This window comes from Platichthys flesus, chromosome 20 (genome assembly GCF_949316205.1).
Source record: "Platichthys flesus chromosome 20, fPlaFle2.1, whole genome shotgun sequence".
NCBI lineage: Eukaryota > Metazoa > Chordata > Actinopteri > Pleuronectiformes > Pleuronectidae > Platichthys > Platichthys flesus.
The window spans coordinates 847722-862473 of NC_084964.1; the positions used below are offsets into that span (position 1 = coordinate 847722).

The 14752-nt window shown below is 40.1% G+C and overlaps 1 protein-coding gene across 1 annotated transcript in view; it reads right to left on the reverse strand.

Moving 5' to 3' along the window:
• The window catches only part of rbfox3a (RNA binding fox-1 homolog 3a), a 67217-nt gene that overhangs the window by 37373 nt on the left and 15092 nt on the right, over nucleotides 1–14752 (reverse strand). Inside the window, exons 3-4 of the mRNA XM_062378710.1 lie at nucleotides 8694–8747; nucleotides 4459–4551 (exon numbers count right to left, since the gene is read on the reverse strand). Of these exons, the coding sequence (XP_062234694.1) occupies nucleotides 4459–4551; nucleotides 8694–8747 (147 nt within the window). The remainder of the gene's footprint in view (nucleotides 1–4458; nucleotides 4552–8693; nucleotides 8748–14752) is intronic.

Sequence of the window (14752 nt, forward strand, 5' to 3'; positions counted from 1 at the left end):
ACTTTAATCCAAAGTGATTTACAATCAATGCATTCAAGGGTACCCGAGGGGACAAACACCGAACAACAAGAATCAAGAATATAGCAAAACTACAAAGTGCTATAAGTAAAGTGCCATTTAAGTGCTACTAAATTGCTAGTTTAAAAAAAGAAGAAGTATTATATATATTTTCTTTAATTTTAATTTTTTTGAGACGGGCAAATTTAAAATGGATGGCAGGCCGCAGAAGGCCTGCGGGCCGTAGTTTGGACACCCCTGCTCTAAAAATGTCCCCTGAGTGGGCAGTGAACAATGTTATTCTTCACTTGAAGAAAGATTCCAACTGCTGTGTCTCCAAAGCCACACTCATCTTGAGGTAGTCCAGCCGCCATCGAAAACTCCCTAGAGACTTTTTTTGGTTCTATTGTTTCCAAACCAATCTTCGGCAGAAAATTGTGCATTGATGTTGCTAGGGAGGGAATAAGGATCCTGGTACTCTCTTCTGTTGGTGAGAGTCCTCCCAAGGCACTGTGAGTTTGTCTACAACGATGGTCTTTGCGATGCAAGATAAGAGGATGGATTCTTGGCTGGTATTCTTGCTGCCGGAGCCATTTCACCATCCCTCTGGAAGTTAGTAAATATGGATGACGATACCTGGTTTACTAGCTTTCAATCTTTCCAGGTTTTTCCATTTAGCAATTTCCATTAAGACCTTGTCATGCCTCTATCTGCAATTTCACGCATCCAATAAGGATACAGATGATTGCTCTGCGCTGCTTACAAGATGTGTTATCCTCTTTGCTCCCAGATCTTTAGGTTGTTATGATTTGGCAACAGGTCAGCAACAGCTCGCAGGAGGAAAGTCTACTTGCCCTTGTCGGTAGCCCAGATTTCCTTCCAGGACAGTATCTGGTCCCACTGCATCCACTAGCCTTGGTAGGCGAGCCCTGCCGCTTTTACACTGCAATCTTCTTCTGTAGCCTCTCAGTCCCTTTGCACCACAACAAGGCTGGAAATTACCCAAGTCCCAGCCATCCTGGCAGACAGTTTCAATAATCTCCTGATGCTTCCAGTATGCTTCTTCTTCTCTCACTGATTCCTGAGGCTTCCATCTCCTGCCACACTTGATGGTCTTGTTAACATACAGTGCCTTGCATAAGTATTCAACCCCCTTGGACTTTTTCCCATTATGTACTGCTACTAACTGGAAGTCAAATAGACTTAAATAAACTTTTTCCCGTTTGATCAACAAAACATGCATAGTACTTTGGCGGTGCAAAATAAATTTTATTGTGACACAAACAATAATGAGAACAGAAAAGTTGACATCTGTTGGGTGCATGAGTATTCACCCCCCTGTATCAATACTTGGTAGAACCCCCTTTCGCTGCAATTACAGCTGCAAGTCTTTTGGGGTATGTCTCTACCAGCTTTGCACATCTAGAGATGGAAAGGTTTGTCCATTCTTCTTGGCAAAAAAGATGAAGCTCAGTCAGATTGGATGGAGACCGTCTGTGAACCGCAATCTTCAAGTCTTGCCATAGATTCTCTATTGGATTGAGGTCTGGGCTTTGACTGGGTCATTTTAAGACATCAACATTCTTTAATCCAAACCATTCCTTTGTAGCTCTGGCTGTATGTTTAGGGTCATTGTCCTGCTGGAAGATGAACCTCCGCCCCAGTCTCAAGTCTTTTGCAGACTGCATTAGATTTTCTTCAAGGATTTCCCTGTATTTGGCTCCATCCATCTGTCCTTCTATTCTGACCAGTTTCCCTGTACCTGCTGAAGAGAAGCATCCCCACAGCATGATGCTACCACCACCATGTTTCACTGTTGGGATGGTGTGCTCAGGGTGATGGGCAGTGTTGGGTTTTCGCCACACATAGCGTTTTGCATTGAGGCCAAAAAGTTAAATTTTGGTCTCATCTGACCAGAGCACCTTCTTCCACATGTTTGCTGTGTCTCCCACATGGCTTCTGGCAAACTCCAAACGGGATTTTTTATGGATCCCTTTCAACAATGGCTTTCTTCTTGCCACTCTTCCATAAAGGCCAGATTTGTGGAGTAGACGACTAATAGTTGTCCTGTGGACAGATTCTCCCACCTCAGCTGTGGATCTCTGCAACTCCTCCAGAGTAACCATGGGCCTCCTGGTTGCTTCTCTGATTAATTTTCTCCTTGTCCGACTCTTCAGTTTGGGTGGACGGCCTCCTCTTGGTAGGTTTGCGGTTGTGCCATATTCTTTCCATTTTCTTATGATTGATTTTATGGTGCTCAGAGAGATGTTCAAAGCTCTGGATATTTTTTTATAACCTAACCTTGCTTCATATTTCTCCACAACTTTATCCCTGACCTGTTTGGTGAGCTCCTTGGTCTTCATGATGCTGTTTGTTCAGTAATGATCTCCAACAAACTCTGAGTCCGTCACAGAACAGGTGTATTTATACTGAGATTAAATGCAGACAGGTGGACCCTATTTACTAATTATGTGACTTGCAAATGTGACTTGTGAATGCAATTGGTCGCACCAGATCTTTGTTAGGGGTTTCACAGTAAAGGGGGTGAATACATATGCACTCAACACTTTTCCGATTTTTATTTGTAAATAATTGTGAAATCCATGTAATATTTCCCCCCACTTCCAAATGATGCACTATTTTGTGTTGGCCATTACATAAACTCACAATGAAATACATTTTAATCTGTGGTTATACCATGACAAAATGTAGAAAAGTCCAAAGGGGGTGAATACTTATGCAAGGCACTGTATCTGACAGTAGCAGAGGGTTAGTTACTCTTGCCTTGGTAGCTTTGAATTCCTCCACCACTGATGACACTGGTAAACTGAGCTTGGACGGCTTGTTGTTAAAGGGTAATCAAGCTGAAAATTGGGGGAATAACCAGCCAATTTCTTCACATGGATTTGTTGTAGTCTCTCCATTGTTTCAACTCCAGTCATAGTAAAGTCATACAGCAGGAAGGATCATTGCACCTCATTTATGCATGCACATTATTGCTTTATTGCATTACTGGTTTGTATGGCAGTACTATGAAAACCATGTGGCCAGATCAGTAGATCAGACATCAAAACCTCTATGCCTTTTTGAACTAAACTTCCTATCTTAGAACATAGGTTAAGTTACGCTCTGCCACACTTATTAATGCATGCCGCCAGTTGATGTTATCAACCTTCTAGACCTATAGCAGCATAACTAAGAGAAGGTCTAAGACAAGACTGGACCAGCTCTAACTATACGCTTTATCAAAAAGGAGGGTTTTGAGCCTACTCTAAAACGAACAGATTGTGTCTGCTCCCCGAACTGAAAGCGAGAGATTATTCCACAGGAGAGGGGCTTGATGATGAAAGCTCTGGCTCCTACTCTACTTTCAGAGACTTTAGGGACGACAAGTAGGCCTGAATTGCTGCTCTAGTGCTCTAGTGGGTTGATAGGGTACTAACAGCTCTTTAAGGTAAAATGGCGCCATTTTATTAAGGGCCTTGAAGGTGAGGAGGAGAATTTTAAATTCTATTCTAGATTTAACCGAAAGCCAGTGTAGCGATGCCAATACTAGAGAAATGTGCTCTCTTTTCTTGGTTCTCATCACGACACGTGCTGCAACATTTTGGACAAGCTGCAGAGTCTTTAACGACTTACAGCTGGAGACTGATAATAATGAATAACACTAGTCCAGTCTGGATGTTACAAGGGCGTGGACACATTTTTCGGTATCTTTTTGCGAAATTAGTATGTTTTTATATTAGTATTGATGCATAAATGACAACATTCCCTATCTTCCTGGAATGGCGCTTCCTTCTTCTATTACAACTTCATCACTCAACCCGTGTCATTCAATCACAGAAACAACTCCTTCCATAGTTTCTGGTGGCTATTATGGAGGAAGATTATTTGCTTTACCTCTGCCCACTAGAATAAAATCTCTATATTCAGACTCACTTTTTTGAAAATGTTAATGGAAAAACAAAGAAGCAGTAATTTGCTCTATGAACCTTTCTGAATCAAAAAAAAAAAACCCTGGAAAATGGATTGAGTGACAAAAGATTGAACTGTTTTAGGGAAAACATTTTTAAAAGGTGTAAAACACACTGGTAGATCATTGATTGTCATTTTGAAGGAGTTTATTTGAGTAATGGATGATTATCTAAAATCCAAAAACCCAAACACACATGACAAAACCTTTCATAAGCAAAGCTGAATTAAGCATTCATGCCATTAAACACTGCAACACACTGAAAAGATCTGACTTTGTCTTTGTCACACACACTTACTGATCAGGGTTCGGCATGCAGTATTCAAGGTGCAGCAGGCGGGTAGGAGAGAAGAAATAGAAGAAGGGAAGAGAGAGAAGGGAAGGAGCACTGTAGGAAGGAGAGAGCAAGGAAGGAGAGAGTCAGGGGGAGGGATTAAGAGAAGAGGAGGGAGTATAGGAAGTAAAAAGAGACAGGACAAGGAAGGCACCTCAATTTTCCGTCCTTCTACGATTGTACCATTTAGTTTGTCCCTTGCACGATCAGCATCTGCACTTGTTTCGAATGTTACAAACCCAAATCCCTGCAGTGGCAAAGAGGTGGAGTTAAGCAATAAAGGAAAGTAGTCAAGAAATGTGATGATGAAACAAACAGGGAAAGACAGAGAAAAGAAAACACACATAAAGCAATGATGAGAGAGCTGCAGGTCAGGAGGAGGTGTAGCTCTAGAGGCAGAAGGCAGAGTGACATTAGGCACTCTCTCTCTCTCTCTCTGTCTCTCTCTCTCTGTCTCTCTCTCTCTCTCTCTTACACACAGATACACACACATTCCCGCATTTATCTTTGCATTCAACATATTTTGTTAGTGTTTTTGTCAGCTTTTTTCACAACTGGACTGCACCAAATTAGCAGAGGCAATAAGTGCCTCAACACACTATTTAGTTTAGGTTGTGAGGATTTTCGGGTGTATGTATTTAATGCAAAGTAAAGTTGCTCAGCTGGTGTGCTGAGACCCTGTGAAAGCAGATAACTGCCATACAATTTCAATCTCTATGTGATCAGTCAGTTGTGACCCTCTGAGCCCAAGGACTCGGCTCGCTCTTAACATCTTGTATGCGTCCTCAGCCTTGAACAAGAGAGTGGTTTCCAAAAGTCCAGACCTTTATAGGTTGCATATACGAAAGAACGAATCACCCATACTGTACTTCTTTCAGTCACTAGTGGTGGAAATTACAATACTTATTTTTGAGTTGCATCACATTGATAGATCATGAATTAATCAATTAGAGAGGTGTATTGAAGGGGTACGTTTAGAAATAATGTTGCCAACAGTACTTTATTATATGGTAATGTTAATCAGTATTTTATACCTTGTGGCATATCATCACTTTCAGTTACCACCACTGTACCACTGTACATCTGGTGTAAGGCTGAATGTTAAGTCACTACTTGATAGGCTGAGAAAAGTGGTTGGTGCAGTTAATGATGGGCATTCAAAAATAACAAATAAATATAAACAGGTCAATAGTCACAGGGCACAAGTTAAAGCGGTCACTGGTTTTTATCTACTGGCAGACCTGACAACAGTGGTGTCCTCAGTGATGAGGACACTGAAAATCTTGGGGTGGCAGAAAAAGCACAACATGCTATTATAGTGTAAGTAGATAAGTATTTTATACCTTGTGGCATATCATCACTTTCAGTTACCACCACTGTACCACTGTACATCTGGTGTAAGGCTGAATGTTAAGTCACTACTTGATAGGCTGAGAAAAGTGGTTGGTGCCACAAGGACACTGAAAATCTTGGGGTGGCACAAAAAAGCACAACATGCTATTATAGTGTAAATACTTGTTTACTTAATACACTGATATATATGTTGTTATTTTTGAGTTAATGTTATTTGAAAGGACGAAAGTGACCAACACCTTCATGACCCCTATTCTGATCCCACCAGAGAACAGGACTTTGGGCAGTGTAACGCAGTGATTATTCCACCAGAGCTTGCTGTGGCCTTGACCAGAGGCAGCCTACAAGGTGTACAAGCACTGCACCAAGCTGCTACACCTGCATTGGAGGATCCTCAAGTCATCTGGAAGAGAGGAAAAACATGTCTGGACTCCAAAAGTGGACGACTCCAAGAACATCAGCAAGTTACGAATCATCTTGTTGCTCAGTGTTCAGCATCATAGCTAAGAGACTGGCTGGTTTCTTCCTCGGAAATGGATACACAGACACTGCAGTTCAGAAAAGAGGAATCCTTCGAGTTCCAGGCTTTCTTGAACACACAGGAATGGTCACACAGCTACCCAGATAAACTGCAGTTGTTGCCATGGATCCTGATACAGTTTCTTAATGAACAAAATTGTTTCCACGCGCATATTGACACTTAAGATCTTTAACTTTGTGTGTTGCTCCATTGCCTCATGGTAGACCTGTGTGCAGTGCTCTTTGCTGTGCTCCCTCCCCTTCTCTCTCTTTTGGCAGCATCTGGAGAAATCTTGAGTAAGTGTGCCATTAAAACATAAATTAAGTTTTTACCAACCTAAAAGGCTGCCCATGTCATACTTTGAGGTGTAGTTCGCAGGTGTATGCAGGTGTATGCCAGGATTGACATAATTATCATTTGGCCCTTTGTTTAATACAATTTTGAGATTAGCAATAAATAACATGAGTTTCTGATGAAAAAAACACAAATGATGAGAAAAATGTTGTTCAAGTTAATTACTTTTATATGATGAGTTTTTTCCACAAAATATCGATTGTGTCACAAGCCTTGATATGAAAGCTTCGGCTAAGTGCTAGTTGTAGATGCTTCTATTGTTCAGTTGACAGAGCCATTCCTGTGTGTGCATCCAGAGAAAAGCTAATTTTGTTGTTTAGCTTATTCATCAGGTACGTTGTCTCTGCAAATTTGTTTGGTTCTGAAATCATTGTGTTTGTGAATCATATTCAGAATGCCTTAAGGGAGAGGCGATGGTCTAGTGGCAGAAGCTTGGACTATTGGCAGAGAAGGTCTCTGGTTCGTCTCTGGTTCAACTCCATGGAGAAACAACAAAAGACGAACCTGGATTGATCTGTCCAAAAATCCAAGAATCTCCCTACCCTGTCTAGTGCCCCTGAGCAAGGCACCTTACTCCCCCAACATCTGCTCCCCGAGCGCCGTACATGGTCGCTGACTGCTCTGTGTGTCCTGCACACAGATGGGTTAAATGCAGAGGTTAAATTTACCTACCATTGCACGAGTGTGTTGTGCATGTCTGTGCATGTGTTTGGTATAAATAAACATATCTTAATAATCTTAATCTTAATCTGATCAAGTATGTGAATGGCACCTGACGGTCCTGTTATGTTTAGGTTTAGACATTGGAAGTTTCTTACCATTTGTAATTCATGTGTGGTGTCGCTAATGTAGCACACAGTTGTTCAAATGAGCAGTTGTGTTTCTACGTCTATATAACATTCATATTCTGTGACTGAAATGGTTTAGGTTCTTATAATTTGTTGGACGTGCATTGCAGCTAAGCTATGTGCTTCTGAATATCTGTGGCTGATGATTATGATTATTATGCTTGTGATTATGTATATTATGATTGAGCTGTTAATAAAAGCTACATTGTTTGGTTTCTTTTTCAGAACCACACTCATACACAAACACACATACAAACAATTAAAATCAACTCCATTAAAGAGTAGTAAATTGATCCACTGTCTACTGATTTACATTAAATTTACATTACACCTTGCAGGAACATGGAGAGGCCATTCGATAATGCACACACAATTATAACTGAGTGTAGCCATCCTGTAATGTGTCATCCTGTATTGAGACCCTTCACAAGCACCATTATTGGACAAAATACAAATTCTTGTTCAACAGTAAAACCTATTGGTTTTATTGTTTTGGCTGAGGGACCAGCTGGACACATGCAGAGTAGAATTGAAGCAGATAGGTGCATCGTTTCAAGCAAATCCTTGTTATGGATTATCATTTGGCTTGGACACACAGATGCTGCTGCTGGACTGCTTTGACACTGTTGAGTTGCTGGTATTGAGGACAATTAAATCCACTTGATAGGTTTATGTGTCCTGGTCCAATCAAACTGTAATTGATTTTCCAGATAATATCTGTGAACTGCATCCAATGTTGTAATCTCGATACAGGATTCACTACTTTCTGCTAATCACGAGGAACACTCAGGCCTGAATACATAGTGGGGGGCGATATTAATCTATGTGACACTCTATTGCTCTGTAAAAGCAATATCTTTTTATATACATTAATAAATTATATATGTATTATAAATGCAAACTAAGTTATCAGTTTTTTCAGTGAAATCTGAGATTCAATACTGTCCTAAATTTTTGCTGGGTTGAGTATAGTAGCTGTTGATGGTTATTTCTTTAGGACTATAGGTTGGGGAACCTAGCCAGGGAAGACAGTTCCTGGTGGCAGAATGCGTGAATCTCAATGTCAGCATTAAGATAAGTGGGTGCAATTCATTGTATGCCACAATGTATGACAGTTCGGTCAGGGGTATAAGCTGCCTGGAGTCAAGTTTCAGTGATAAGTCCATAATTACTATATAACAGACAGAAAGGGAGCAACGAAGATAGTGAGAGTGGATGACAACAAAGGAAGAGAGGGCCTTGGGACAAATACAGCCAGCTAGAAAAAGTAAGTGTGATAGAGTGTTCATAAATGTATGGTTTTTGTGCACTTACCTTGGATCCTCGCTCGTTAAAAATAATCTCCACATCTAAAATCTTGCCAAATTGCTGCAGAAGTAAGGAAGGGAAAAGAAATATAGGATAAAAAAAAAGAGCAGAAAAGGGAAAGTATTAATTAGAACATGGTACCTTTACTTTTATCTCCTACTCTAAAATGCTTCCTCAGTACGCCAAAACCTACAAAGTAGGTATATATACAGGACCATAGTAGAACATCCTCCCTGTCATCAGTCAATGCATCATATTCAGTGCGCCAGAACGTTACTTGTTCTATTTTATGACACATGACACACGGAGCTTCTCTTTCCAGCTTCTCCTTCCTCTTCTCCATCCCTATCCCCCTTCCCCGGAATCCCTTTACTTTATCACCCGCAGATCCAGGGCCTCTGTGGCCGCACCATGGATTGCGGTTTGTGGATCACGCACCGGGGGTCGCAGTGTTGGATCCAGTGTGGCGGATTCTGAGTCATGTGGGCTGATCGTGGTGCTGGTGGCGGACCCTGTGTCGCGTTGGCATTGGGCACGGGCGGTGGATCAGGACCGTGGTGGTGGCTCGTAATGGGTCAAGGTGGGCGGCGGTGGACGGTGACTGAGGACTGGAGTGGCATCTGGTCTGGATGGTGGATCGTGGTCTGGATGGTTGCTGACCATGGACTGTGATTACAGCGGGACTGCTTGGCATGTCATGTTGGGGTGTCCTTCGGGATGTCTACCCTCATCAGATGCTGCTAGAGACTTTGATTATTGATGATGTTCTCCTACACGTGGCATCTATTGCACTTCTGTCCGTCCTGGGAGAGGGATCCCTCACATGTGGCTCTCTCTGAGGTTTCTACGTATTTTTACCCTGTTAAAAGGGTTTTTAGTAGTTTTCCTTCCTTACTCTTGCTGAGGGTTAAGGACAGAGGGTGTCACACCCTGTTAAAGCCCTATGAGATGAATTGTAATTTGTGAATATGGGCTATACAAATAACATTTGATTGATTTATTGATTGCTACAGGTGCTGTTCCTAAGTTTCTTAAGCAAGCTGTGGTGCAGCCTTTGATCAAAAAAGCAAACTTGAATACCCCAATCATGAATCATTTTAGACCCATTTCTAAATCTTGTGTGTAAGATTTAGGAGAAATGGACCAGAAATTTCTGCCAATTTTCTATTGGCAGAAATTATATATAAAATAATCCTAGAGATATTTTTGCTAATGTGTCACATCTACAGTGCTGTGAAAAAGTATTTTCCCCCTTCCTGGTTTCTTATTTTTTTTTTCTTATTTGTTACACTAAATGTTTTAGATCATTAAACATTTTTATATTAGACAAATAAAACCCAAGTAAATATAAAATGCAGTTTTTAAACGATGATTTCATTTATTAAGGGAATTAAGCTATTCAAACCTACTAGGCCCTAAGGGAAAAATGAATTGCCCCCCTTGATAAATAATGAATGAACTGTGATTTACCACATTTTTTGGAAAGCTGATTACAGCAACACATCATGCCGTAATCTAAAGAAATTCCTAAACTGATGAGAAACAAAGTAATTGACATGTATCAGTCTGGAAAGGGTTACAAAGCCATTTCTAACTGGGACTTCAGCGAACCACTGTGAGAGCCATTATCTACAAATGGAGAACACTTGGAACACTGGTGAACCTTCCCAGGAATGGCCGACCAAAATTACTCCAAGAGCACATCGACGACTCATCCAGGAGGTCATGAAAGACCCCAGAACAACATCTAAAGAACCGCAGGCCTCACTTGCCTCAGTTAAGGTAATTTTTCATGATTCAACAAGAAGAAAGAGACTTGGCAAAAATAGCATCCATGGGTGAGTTCCAATGCCACTGCTGACCAAAAAGAACACAAAGGCTCATCTCACGTTTGCCAAAAAACATCTTGATGATCCCCAATACCTTTGGACAATTAATCTGTGGACTGACGCAACAAAAGTTTAACTTTATGGAAGGTGTGCGTCCCGTTCTATCTGGCGTAAAACTAACATAGCATTTCATGAAAACAACATCATACTAACAGTCAAACATGGTGGTGGTAGTGTGATGGTCTGGGGCAGCTTCAGGACCTGGATGACTTGCCATAATTGATGGAACCATGAATTCTGCTCTCTACCAGAAAATTCTGAAGGAGAATGTCCAGCAATCAGTTTGTGACCTCAAGCTCAAGCGCACTCGAGTTATGCAGCAGGACAATGATCCGAAACACACCAGCAAGTCCACCTCTGAATGGCTCAAATAATACAAAATGAAGGTTTTGGAGAGGCCTAGTCAAAGTCCGGAAAATCCCATTGAGATGATGTGGCATGACCTACACAGCTATGTGAAAGGCTCATTGCCAGTTATCGCACACGCTTTATTGCAGTTGTTGCCGCCAAGGGTGGCACAACCAGTTATTCGGTTTAGGGGGCAATTACTTTTTCACATAGGGCCAAGTAGGTTTGGATAGCTTTTTTCCCTTAATAAATGAAGTCATTTAAAAACCGCATTTTGCATTAACTTGGGTTATCTTTCTCTAATATTAAAATTGGTTTGATGATTTGAAACATTTGAAACAACACAAGTGTGACAAATATGCAAAAAAAATCAGGAAGGGGGCAACGTTTTTTTGCCTATAGCTAAACTAGAAAAACTAAACGCATTTTAAGTTTTTTTTACAACTGAAGATTACCACAGTTTATCCTCCATGTTTGAATGGAGAGGGTGAGTTGAGGGGTTTTCAGCTGCAACATGCAACTTCATCACTAGATGTCACAAGATTCACTGAATTAAGTTCAGAACATTGAACCTTTAAATGTTCATATTTCTCTTGAAGTAGTCCAATCTGGGTTTAAACCTCTTCACAGCACCAAATCGGCACTTTTAGTTTTTCACTACTTTTTTTTAAGCTAACAATACTGGGGATTATGCTATTCTTATACTTAAAGACCTTACAGCTGCCTGACCTCTTTCTTTTTTCTTGTCAGAGTGTCTCCAGGACATTGAAACTTGATTGATTCTAAACGTTTTTAATTTCAATTACAGCAAAACAGAAATTATAATATATTTGGACCTAGTGGTGCCCCTAATTCCTCTTTTATCCTGGGCTCCCGTGTTCCTTTTGTCAAACCAGCAGTAACAGATCCAGGGGATTACAATTTACGGTGATTTTTAAAATGTATCAACAGATTAATTATGTTCTGAAATCCAATGATTCTGAGAGGGTTATACATGCCTTTGTCTCCAACCGACTTGATTATTGTAATTACCCCTATTGTGGTGTTGGCCAGATTTCCTTCTCTCGCTTGCAATTAGTCCTGACTGCTGCCGTTTGACTTCAAACTGGGACACGCCAGCAAGAGCAAATCTCTCCAATGGCTCCCTGTACATTTTGGGACCAGTCCAAGATCATTTTGTTTGCCTATAAAACTCTGACTAGGCTTGCTCCATCCTGCCTTTCCAACCTTCTTAACCCATATATCCCATCACATTGACTGAGATCTGCCGACAAAATACTTGTCGTACTTAAAGCAAGGTTGAAAAACAGGGGGGACAGAGCCTTTGCTGTTTTGTGCCCAAAACTCTGGAATGAGCTGCCCCCCCAGATTAGACTAGCCCCCACTTGGTTTGGGTTTCGAATCTTGTTTAAAACCTATTGGCTATTTCTGACCATGTATGAGGGTTTGACCGTTTGAGGTTTTGCTGTTTGGTAAACAACAGCAAAAACATAATGTTTATGTTTGATCTATTAAATGATTTACAGCACTTTGGTCAACTCTGTTGTTTTTTAAATCTGCTTTATTAACAAATTTTGACTGGATCAATGTCGGTTTTGATACATTTTTGGTCAATTTACCAGCCCCTACCCACACCTGGGATGTGTCGTGTGAACAGCTCTCTGAACTCATTCCAAATATCTCCATTGGGTTAACGTAACTGACATTGCCATTTAAGAAATTAAATGGAAAAGTATTGGACGCATTTATTCCTGTGTGTTGACATCCCGCAATGAGACGAGTTCCTGTGGCCATAGTAGCATACACTGGTAGCAGGTGACACTAATCACACAGATTAATGGGTTATCTTCAGGGAGAGGAGATGCTGCAGATCCCTACAGAGGGAATGTTAAAAGCGATTGCTTGTGGTTGAAAACCTACATCGGCAAATTGGCCAGGTTTTTATAAACTTTGGATGGCGAGCTGATGAATGGATGAGACCACAAAGAACTTATAGCAAAATAACATATTTCCCCAGCACATGCCCCTTTTCTTTACCTTTCCAGACCAGACACTTACTTAATGGAAATTAAGAACTCATTCATTTGTGTGTATTAGCACTTAATAATCTGCACCTAATAATAACAAAAAAGATTAACAATTTCAATATGATATGATGGCCAGATGTATCATATATTACAATTTATTCATTTTTCTATTTTGGTTTGTTCATCTATTTTCCTTTTAATATACATGTACAAGTGAGCTTTAGCAACACATCAGTCTCCTGAGTTTTCATTAAATATAGTATAATTTCCTCCTCATTTCGCATTAGGAAGTCTCCTGATTAAACTAGTCAATTCTTTGTGATTATCATACTGGCTGATGATGCAGCTTATCCAGGACCTATATGCTACATAAACTTTGCTAGCCAGGAGGAGGTAATTGAGATATGTTATTTAAGGTATAGTCTTGTTTTGGTTGAATTCTGAGTTAATTACATCAGTAGATGTATAGTAAATTAAATGTATCTGAAAAACATTGTATCAAAATTAAAACAATCTAGTATTGGTGTGGGGAATAACAGAAATAGCAAATGATCGTTTGCAATCTCAAGCAATATGGTTCTACTATTAGAATAGTTCTAGTACATGAGCCCTTCTAGTAAATGAGACAATAAATGCTTGTGAGTTCCTCTTTGACCTGGGCTAGTGTGGCCATTATCATTGCTTTGCCTATAACACCCTAATCAACCTTTCTTTTAAACCAGATAAGGACAGCTGCTGGAGCATCTTAAAACTCTGCCTATATGCCATCAAATAATATATGTCATTTAACTTCCTTCAACTTAATATATAAAAAAAACACAAATAATAATATTTGGTCCCAATCAGCTAGCAGGCAAACCAATACCAAATGGTCCTTGAAATCTGTGTCGGCAGTGTGTCAGTAAAGTGCTGCACAAGATGCACTGAATGAATTTGCTTGTACATGTGTATTGAATCAAGCACTATATTTCAATAAATAAATAAACACGGAAGAGACAGCATAGCGAAGGCAAGATCACAATCAACAACAATATATGGTGGATGGCTGTGGTTTAGATTAGATTAGATTCGATTTCTTTATTTATCCACACAATGGGGAAATTCACTTGTTACAGCAATAATAGAAAAACAGAATTAAAGTAACAGTGCCGAAGCACAATAAAAAAAAAAAGATCACAATATGTACACTACTAAAACTAGAGCAGTTTGTCCGCTAACCAGAAGGACGGCAGTTCGATCCCAGTCTCCCCCATTGTCTATGCTGAAGTGTCCTTGAGCAAGATACTGAACCAAAAAGTGACCTTGATGGCTCTGACAGCAATGTATGAGTGACATGGGATGAAGAAAGTGCTGCACACATGTGTATTGTATGAATGGGTGAATGGAAAACTTTACTGAAAGCAAATTTGAGAAGTGATCAAGACTACAATATTGCTATGTAAATACAGACCATTCATGTGTTTTTAATTGGATATATGGAGGAACTGAGCAGTCAGAAACGCCATAAAAAAAGGGCAAAACATGCTGGACTGTTGTCACTTCAATTACAATAACATATAAAATGCTTAAACTGAGTTATTGTTTTAATTTAATTAATTGTTCAAATTGTTTATTAGCAAGTCACATTGTGTGTTTGTTATTCACTTACAGTAGGATTTGCAACCAAGTATTGAAGTGACAATTACATTTATGATTATGTTAGTTTGTCCAATTACCTTTGGTCCCTTTAAAAAGGGAGAGCCACATATAAAATGTCATGCTGAAAATTTAAGCTGAAAGTCTGCAATTAAAGCACATCTTG